The sequence below is a fragment of the Bison bison genome, unplaced genomic scaffold, assembly GCF_000754665.1.
Source record: "Bison bison bison isolate TAMUID 2011002044 unplaced genomic scaffold, Bison_UMD1.0 scf7180017864529, whole genome shotgun sequence".
Taxonomy (NCBI): domain Eukaryota; kingdom Metazoa; phylum Chordata; class Mammalia; order Artiodactyla; family Bovidae; genus Bison; species Bison bison.
The window spans coordinates 4,210,062-4,220,215 of NW_011495079.1; the positions used below are offsets into that span (position 1 = coordinate 4,210,062).

The 10,154-nt window shown below is 41.8% G+C and overlaps 1 protein-coding gene across 1 annotated transcript in view; it reads left to right on the plus strand.

Annotated features, from left to right (window-relative positions):
- Positions 1–10,154, plus strand: part of SLC17A8 (solute carrier family 17 (vesicular glutamate transporter), member 8) — a 39,657-nt gene that overhangs the window by 24,310 nt on the left and 5,193 nt on the right. The window contains exons 6-10 of the mRNA XM_010831597.1: positions 93–179; positions 1,290–1,429; positions 1,562–1,711; positions 2,667–2,799; positions 7,054–7,164. Coding sequence (XP_010829899.1) covers positions 93–179; positions 1,290–1,429; positions 1,562–1,711; positions 2,667–2,799; positions 7,054–7,164 — 621 coding nt within the window. The remainder of the gene's footprint in view (positions 1–92; positions 180–1,289; positions 1,430–1,561; positions 1,712–2,666; positions 2,800–7,053; positions 7,165–10,154) is intronic.

Below are 10,154 nucleotides of genomic sequence, written 5' to 3' on the forward strand. Positions count from 1 at the left end.
TGATTGGTCTTCAGGCTGACTACTGAACTCTAAATGGGTTGGATGGGCTTGCCTGATGACTGGTAAGTTTCCTTCAACTTTTCTTGTCCTAGGTTCCTATGCAGGAGCAGTGATTGCCATGCCGCTGGCTGGGGTGTTGGTCCAGTACATTGGATGGGCCTCTGTCTTTTATACTTATGGTGAGTGATTTGATTTCATGAGTTCCCATGGGTAACTGGGCTTCCTGGGTGGCTCAGTGGTGAAGAATCCCCAGCCAATGCAGGAGATGCAGGAAACGGAGGTCTGATCCCTGGGTTGGGAAGATCCCCTGGAGGAGGGAATGGCAACCCACTTCAATATTCTTGCCTGGAGATTCTCATGGACAGAGGAGCCTTCTGGGCTACAATCCATAGGGTCATGAAGAGTTGGACAGGACTGAACTGACTGAGCACACACGCGCATGTGGGTAATTGATAGATATGGCATTTGACTATCTAATGGGGTTGGCTTAAGAGTTTACTGTATGAAAATAAGGATCACTAAGATGAGTTAGATAGCATATTGAAAAGCAGAGACATTACTTTGCCAATAAAGGTCTGTCTAGTCAAGGCTATGGTTTTTCCAGTGGTCATGTATGGATGTGAGAGTTGGACTGTGAAGAAGGCTGAGTGCCAAAGAATTGATGCTTTTGATCTGTGGTGTTGGAGAAGACTCTTGAGAGTCCCTTGGACTGCAAGGAGATCCAACCAGTCCATTCTGAAGGAGATCAGCCCTGGGATTTCTTTGGAAGGAATGTTGCTAAAGCTGAAACTCCAGTACTTTGGCCACCTCATGTGAAGAGTTGACTCATTGGAAAAGACTCTGATGCTGGGAGGGATTGGGGGCAAGAGGAGAAGGGGACGACAGAGGATGAGATGGCTGGATGACATCACTGACTCGATGGATGTGAGTCTGAGTGAACTCCGGGAGTTGGTGATGGACAGGGAGGCCTGGCAAGCTGCGATTCATGGGGTCGCAAAGAGTGGGACACGACTGAGCAACTGAACTGAACTGAAGACAAGTTTATCACATAAATGGAATACTTGTCTAATGATGATTCATTTAATGTGTATATAAAAGTTGAATTTCTTAATGAGCAGAACATAATCTTTCTTTAAATACCAGTTAATAACATAATGACAGGAAAAAATCAACCAAATGCTTTCTCCTAGCTGAATATAGTGCCATTTGAGAATACTTTGAAATTTGACAAATTTAGAGATGGAAGAAAATGAGACGATATCATCAAGCTTTTTGTTTTTCGATTGCAGGTATTTTGGGGATTATTTGGTACATGTTTTGGCTGTTGCAGGCCTATGAATGTCCAGCAGCTCACCCAACAATATCCCAGGAGGAGAGGACCTATATAGAGACAAGTATAGGAGAAGGAGCCAACTTGGTTAGTCTCAGTGTAAGTAGAGAGGGAGAGATGAAGACTTCCCTCTTTTTTATGAGTATTTCTTTCAGTGATTGTGTTAGCCTCATAAGAAAATTAATCTGTCAGTATATTCACTAAAAATCTCACTGTATTTTCGCTTTCTAGAAATTTAATACACCATGGAAAAGATTTTTCACGTCATTGCCAGTGTATGCAATCATTGTGGCCAATTTTTGCAGAAGCTGGACATTTTATTTGCTGTTAATAAGTCAGCCTGCTTACTTTGAAGAGGTCTTTGGATTTGCAATAAGTAAGGTAAACATACAGATTCTTGAACTTTAAATCTCTTGCTTCCACTGCAAAAATCTTTGCTTGATAAAATAATTACATTACTGATCAAAATTCATAACAGTTCTGTGACACCTAATACCCTGGAGGTCAGACAAGTTATGCATTCTATGCACAATATACATAGCTATTTAATTTCTTCTTAGTAAGGATCAGAGCTGTATTAAGCTGCTTTTAAAGATTTATGTTCTCCCCATTCTCAAAGTGTTTCTGAAGCTGACTCAAGAACTGCATATTAGGCAAAGATCAAAAGATTTAAGGGTGCGAGGTTTTTTTTTGCCTATAAATTATTCAGGGAGGAGCAGTAAGAACCTTAAAGCTCATTTTGCAGATCACAGTCATAGCACTAATGACCAGTACTTTATGGTTTAGAAAGAACCTTTTACAATGTCCCCAACCATTGCTATTAGGTTGCCTGTGTTTCAGGTAGGAAGAGTGTGGATGGTAAAACATAAGCTGTCACCCTAAAAGTATTAAGTCTCCTTCCCACAGGATAAAGAACAGAGGCCTAGTAGAGGTAGATATCTGCATAGCTACAGGTACTGTCAGAAGGGACTGTGGAAGAGCTAGCACAACCAGCAGTGGCTGCTATCAGGGAGCACCCACTCTGTGCCAAGAGTCTGACTGCCATGTGCCAGGTAGTCAAACACCCACTGGGTACTGGGACCTTTGTGAACGATTTTAAGAATAGACCTACCCATCCCAAGGAGCTTCCTATCTGGTAGAGGAGACGAGTAGGTCTATTCTTAAAGTTGTTCACTCATTCATTGTTTATTCATTACAAACTTCAGGCCTGTCTCAGTCCCATATAATTAGATGATTAAATTTGGTGGTGAGGGTGAGGGGTCAGTGGAGATGCATGTTAAAGAAGTACATCTTTTAGAAGTAACTAAAAACAGCTCACTGTTTCTTTTCATTCCAGGTGGGTCTCTTGTCAGCAGTCCCACACATGGTTATGACGATCATTGTGCCTATTGGAGGACAACTGGCTGATTACTTAAGAAGCAGAAAAATTCTGACCACAACTGCTGTCAGAAAAATCATGAACTGCGGAGGTACTGTGGATTTCATAGGTGGCTTAAGCAGCTTTTATAGAATGAGATGAAACTGAATTGCAAACCATATTTTTGAGGTTATGTCTAAGCACTGAGAAGGCTCTTAAAGGCCCCTAAGTCCATCCCCTAGTTGATACTTGAGTGTCCGTAACACCCCTGCCTAGTGGTCATTCAGCCTGTACTTGTGCAACCTGAGATATGATGATTTGCAAATTCCTGGGCGCTCCAGCAGTTAGAACTCTGTGCTGTCACTGACAAGGGCCTGGGTTCAATCCCTGGTTGGGGCACTAAGATGTGGGGTACTATTTTGGTCATGTGGCCAAAAAAGAGATATTTTTTAAAAGGATATGACAGGGAAGCCTGGTGTGCTGCCGTTCATGGGGGCTCAAAGAGTCGGACATGACTGAGTGTCTGGACAACAATATAGAAGGTGAAAAATGTGACTGAGGTAAAAAAATCCCAGTCTGGCTGAATTGGTTGCCTATGTGAACTTCAGGTTGTTTTAATATGAAATGAAAACATGTCTCAGACCTTTCAATTCTAGTTCTTGTCAGCCTGGAATAGTTTCACTTCCTAGGATCTCTTGATTACCCATAAAGTTTAAATTTTATCCTTCAGCTCCTGAAACATATAGTCCTAGCATTTTCACTGTAGATAGGAGTCACTATGCTCTTAAATGATTTTTCTTTCTTTGAAAGTCCATTATTTGGAAAAAATCTTTTTTTCCCCTTATTGATGAATCAATGTATCATTTATAGATTTTATTCACACAATGTCTTTATTCTAATTCTTTTGGGGGAATAAACTTTCTGGTTCCACTTTTTTAATAGTGTTAAGATAAGGGAAGTTTGAGCCATGTGCCTTGTTGTGTAAGACAGGCCACTTCCAAAACACAAATAGTTAGTATACAATGGTGTGTGTGTGTGGTGTGTGTGTGTGTGTGTGTGTGTGTGTGTGTGTGCTCAGCCATGTCCAACTCTTTGCTACTCCCTAGACTATAGCCTGCCAGGCTCCTCTGTCCATGGAATCTTCCAGGCAAGAATACTGGAGTGGGTTGCCATTTCCTTCTCTAGGGGATCTTCCTGACTCAAGGATTGAACCCACTTCTCCTGCATCAGCAGGCGGATTCTTTACCACTGAGCCACCTGGGAAGACCTTATACCATTACTACTTGTTATTAATTTTGTTTCCACAATTTGAATTATATACAGGGAAAAATAACCTGCCAATGCAGGAGACACAAAAGACACTGGTTTGATCCCTGGGTCAGGAAGATCCCCTGGAGGAAGAAGTAGCAACCCACTCTAGTATTCTTGCTGGGATAATCCCATGGACAAAGGAGCCTGGGGGGCTGCTGTCCATGGCGTCACAAGGAGTCGGACATGACTGAAGTGACTGAGCATGAATGCATGGTTCACTTCAGTCGCTCAGTCGTGTCTGACTCTTTTCGACCACATGGACTGCACCACTCCAGTCTTCCCTGTCCATCACCAACTCCCAGAGCTTACTCAAACTCATTTCCATTGAGTCGGTGTTGCCATCCAATCATCTCATCCTCTGTCATCCCCTTCTCCTCCTGCGTTCAATCTTTCCTAGCATCAGAGTCTTTTCTAAGGAGTTAGTTCTTCACATCAGGTGGCCAGAGTATCGGAGCTTCAGCTTCAGCATCAGTCCTTCCAATGAATATTCAGGACTGATTTCCTTTAGGGTTGACTGACTTGATCTTGCTGTCCAAGGGACTCTGGCAGTTCAAAAGCAACAGTTCTTTGGTACTTAGCTTTCTTTATGATCCAACTTTCACATCCATACATGACTACTGGAAAAATCATAGCTTAGGCTAGACAGTCCTTTGTCAGCAAAGTAATGTCTCTGCTTTTTAATATGCTGTCTAGGTTTCTCATAGCTTTTCTTCCAAGGAGCAAAATTCCATGGCTGCAGTTACCATATGCAGTGATTTTGGACCCTTAAGAAATTAAGTCTGTCACTGTTTCCCTTGTTTCCCCATTTATTTGCCGTGAGGTGATGGGACATGGATGCCCAGTAATGGTATGAAGTCCACAATTTTAAAAAAACATTGATTAATTAAAATTTTAAAACTTTTAAATACAATTTTTGAAGCTTTTGTTCCATTTAGAATTGTTATAAAATAGTGGCTAAGTTCTTCCTGTTGTGCAACACACATCCTTGAGCCTGTCTCACACCCAGTAGTTTGCACCTTCCACTCCCTTACCCCTATATTGCCTCTCCCTCTCTCCATCCTCCCACTGGCAAGCACTAATGTATTCTCTGTATCAGTGAGTCTTTGAAGCTCACAGTTTAAAAAGCATCTCTGTGCCCATAATTTCACTGATTCTCTTTAGATGACCATCTAAAACAATCATTGATGCTTGCCCTATTTCTATAATAGTTTTGAAGAATGGATTCAGAAAGGTAAGCAACTTATTAAGGTTTACAAAAAAGTGCCTTGGCTTGTATTTCAACTTAATCTTGATTTTCCTTTCTTTCCTTTGCATTAACTATCGAGTTCCCACTACATACTTGCCAGGCTCTGTACTATATCCATGGTACCTTCCCTGGATAATATCACAGTTTTGTTGGGGAAGGCAGAAACACAAATGAAAAACTACAGGGCAATGCTGGAAAGTTCTATGAAATGAGTAAGAAGAAGGAGATGTCAGCTTCAGTGGTGGTGAGTGGCAGGGTTGTCAGCTTCCTAAGTAAAGCAATATATGAACTGGATTTTAAAAAATAGTAAGATTTCTCCAGAAATGAGAAGTAAGTGATACGAGAGGAGTACTGCAGGTGAAGGAACAGTCTGTGGAAATACAGTGCAGGCACAAAACAGTGTTGTGATCAGGAAATGGTGGAGAGACGTGTGCAACAGTAGAGGGCTTTCCATGGGCTTTGGATGGTGAGCAAGGGGGTTAGAGTGACAGAAAATGAAACTGGGACAGCAGGAGGAATTTATTATAGACACTGTACTTATAGTATGGAACCACTGACATGCGTTTTAAGTAAAGGGGCAATTGATCAGATTTGTAGTTTACAAAAATAATGATCCAGAGAATGGATCAGAGGAAAAAGAGATGGGAAGACCAATAAAGAGGTTTTTGAAGTTGTCTGGGTGAGAGGTAGTAGAGTCCAGAACTAAGACAATGGCAGGGGAAGGAAAAGCAGATATTTCTAAAGCCAATGTCATAGATTCTTATCTGAAAACTGAAGAAAAAGAGAAAAGTCCAAGTTGATTCTGAGATTTCTGCTTTGAACATTCAATTACCATTTGTTGAGTCATGCCCATGGCCGGTGATCATGCTCAACACCTTATATATCCAATTTCATTTAATCTTTTGCCTATTTTGGAGTGAATATAGGGGACAGAGACTTGATTTGGGCCTGTTATCTTTGAGGTAACTCAAAGGACAATCGTGTAGCGATGTCTGGAATCAGCAGACAGTCTCTAGGATGAAGCATCATTTCACTGTCTTCTACCTCCCCGGGTACTTCCTGTCCCTGGAAACAGTACTTATATCATCTTTCTGTCTGCTATCAACTGAACATGTGTGTGTGTTTATGTGTTGGTGAGAAGGATCTTCATCATTTCCTTACCCTTTTTTATTGTGCTGGATTCACTTATTTTGAATGAAAGCAGCAAAAAGTATTTCTGTCCCACTGTATTTTATGTGCAAATATCTCATGGCATTATAAAGAGGCCTGAAAGCTTGGTACACTTCTGAAAAGGAAGAATTTTGCCTTATGCTTTACAGGTGGTGAGGTTCTGCTTTTTGTTTCAGATATTCACTACTGCTTTCTAATCACTTTTGGCAATAATAAAATAATTTTATTATTTTATTATTTAAAAATAAAAATAATTTTATTTTTAAATTTTATTTTTGTGTCATTTTCTGTGAGAGACCATCGCCTGTGTAATCAATGGAGAATCACTGACGGTCTTAGAAGTAGCAGGGGGAACTTCCCATGAACAACTGATAATAAACATTCCTCATCCCATGGGCATCATTGTACCTCCTGGGACTATACAGTGTTCAAGGCACACCAGGAAATTGTTGGAAAGCTCACAGAACACTTGGGTAATATTAGCAAAGTCGTGTAGTCAAGAAATATAAGATTGTAAATATTGTGCCAAAATATGTGTACTAAAAGCTTGGGTCCGTGAAAATAAATTTTGTGATAAATTCATGAACTTGGGCTGACTGTCATGAAAATGATATTTTCCCCTGCTGTTTCCATTCACAGGTTTTGGCATGGAGGCAACCTTGCTCCTCGTGGTTGGCTTTTCCCATACCAAAGGGATGGCTATCTCCTTTCTGGTGCTTGCTGTAGGATTTAGTGGTTTTGCTATTTCAGGTAAAGTGTCCTTTGGGTTTCCAAATCTTTTCCATAGATTCAGCAAGACTTGGGAGAAAGGAAGGAAAGGATATTGAGCATCTACTTTTGGCAGCCAGGCCATTCCCAAGGATCAGGGCCACTGGCTAGAGATTTTCATCTAGTGGGGATGATTTTGAGTATCACTGAGAACTGGGCTTAGGAGCCCAGCCAAGTTGGAATTATCACTACTTTCTCCATCTTGGGAAAGACAACATGCAGATGCCCTCTCTGGGGCCTGGGTAGAATGCGTGTTGCTGGACAAAGTGGCACCTTCATACTTTAGCACCAGGCCACCCGACCTACCAGAGGCTCTTGTGACTTTTTTGATTCTCACTTCCTATAGGAGAACTGCTAACATTAACTCACAATCAAATGATGTAGTCATTTGACATAAAGTTATAGAATCAGAAGGGCTTCCCAGGTGGCGCTAGTGGTAAAGAATCTGTCTGCCAATGCAGAAGGTGCCAGGAATGTGGATTCAGTCCCTGGGTTGGGGAGATCCCCTGGAGGAGGAAATGGCAACCCACTCCAGTATTCTTGCCTGGAGAATTGTAAGGACAGAGGAGCCTGGTGGGCTACAGTCCATGAGGTCGCAAAGAGTTGGCATGACTCAGCACATGTATACACACACATAGAATCAGAAAGTTTTAAGGATGCAATTTTTCTTTAGTTTTCTGTCTTCTCCATGGCTTTCATTTTCCAAACAAGGACATGCAGGTCCAGAGAGGTAATGTGACTTGCTAAGCCAGCAAGACTTAAGAAGAATAGTAATGATGATGTGAGCTAACATTGATCAGGCACAAACTCTGTGCTGGGGGCTGTTCACAGCCCACTCTTGTGTATTAATCCCTGCAATTCTGACAGCTACCCTAGGGCCTTCAGTCTCCCCATTTTATAGAAGCAGAAACCAGCTACTGTAGGAGAGGTAACAGTGCTAGCATATTACAGACTTCAGAAGTTCCCTGTGCAAAACTGGGTTGAAAAACCAAAACTTAGGGATTTTTTTTTCCTATCTTTAAAAAAGATTGTAATACTAAAAATTGTCATTTAATGGAACACTTGACATTGCATGTCTGACAACATTGTGAAGCAAATGATATTACCATTATTTTACTAAGGAATAACTTAAAGCTCAGGAAAATGAAGGACTTTCCTATTGTTACACAACTGGAGACAAAGGAAGGACTAAGGTGCAGTCCTGCCTGGTCTTCATGCCTGAGCTCTTTCCATGATTCTGGGCTGTCTTAAAGATCAAACAGGGTGACAACATCCTAGAACAGAAAAGCACCCAAACTCTGGTCAAAACTACTCTTAAAACAGGGCCTTGGTCTTATCAAAATACAGCTGATCATTGAATGATGTGGGGGTTATGGGTGCTGATCCCCCACCCTGCATAGTCAAAAATCTGACTACATGGGAGTAGGTAGCCTTTCCCTTCTCCAGGGAATCTTCCCAACCCAGGGATTGAACCCGGGTCCCCTGCATTGCAGGTGGATTCTTTACCAGCTGAGCTGCAAGGGAAGCCCAAAATACTGGAGTGGGTAGCCCATCCCTTCTCCAGTGGAACTTCCCAATCCAGGAATCAAACCAGGGTTTCTTGCATTGCAGGCGGATTCTTTACCAACTGAGCTATGAGGGAAGCCCTCCTGTATAAAGTATTCCTCTGCATCCTGGGTTTTGTTGTATCCTCAATTTTGCATCTGAGGATTCAATCAACCACAGATCCTGTGCATGCATGCTTGCATGCTTAGTTGCTCAGTCGTATCTGACTTTTTGCGACCCTGTGAACTGTACACCACCAAGCTCCTCCATCCATGGAATTTTCCAGACAAGAATACTGGAGCGGGTTGCTATTTCTTCCTCCTAGTGATCTTTTCGACTCAGGGATTGAACCCATGTCTCCTGCATCTCCTGCAATACTGTAGTATTTACTACTGAGAACTAAATCTGCCTGTAACTAGACCCATGCAGCTCCAACCCACTTTGTTCAAGGGTCAACTATAAATAGTTAAATTGGAAAAAAATGTTTGCACTTAAAGTAGCTTGAAGCTAACAACTTGGGTTTAGGGATGCAAAGACCCGAGGTGTAAGGCCCCTCTTTAGTACTTACTATTTACAGAAGGCAAAAAAAAAAAAAATGCTGAGTTATTTAAATCCTCAGTCTCAGTTTCCTTATCTAGAGACTGGAAAGATATAATGGCAACTTCTTAGGGTTGTTGGGAGATTGCGATGAACTGAGGTAATTCTTTCATTCCTTCACACTTCCCAAGAGTCAGACACTCTTCTTGGTGCAGCAGAAACTGCAGTAAAAAAAAGAAAAGTTTCTGTTCTTATAAAGTTTACAGTCTAGTGGAAATAAAGCTTTTGAAGATCTTAGTCCCAGTACCAGGTGCATAAAACAATTAAAAAATATTCACTACAGTTGTTCAATTATAATTCAATCTAGCCCAATACTTCTCAAAATTTAATGGTGCATACAAGTCACCTTCAGATCAGATCAGATCAGATCAGTCGCTCAGTCGTGTCCGACTCTTTGTGACCCCATGAATCGTAGCACGCCAGGCCTCCCTGTCCATCACCAACTCCCAGAGTTCACTGAGACTCACGTCCATTGAGTCAGTGATACCATCCAGCCATCTCATCCTCTGTCATCCCCTTTTCCTCTTGCCCCCAATCCCTCCCAGCATCAGTCTTTTCCAATGAGTCAACTCTTCGCATGAGGTGGCCAAAGTACTGGAGTTTCAGCTTTAGTGTCATTCCTTCCAAAGAAATCCCAGGGCTGATCTCCTTCAGAATGGACTGGTTGGATCTCCTTGCAGTCCAAGGGACTCTCAAGAGTCTTCTCCAACACCACAGTTCCAAAGCATCAATTCTTCAGTGCTCAGCCTTCTTCACAGTCCAACTCTCACATCCATACATGACCACAGGAAGAATCATAGCCTTGACTAGACGAACCTTTGTTGCTGTCT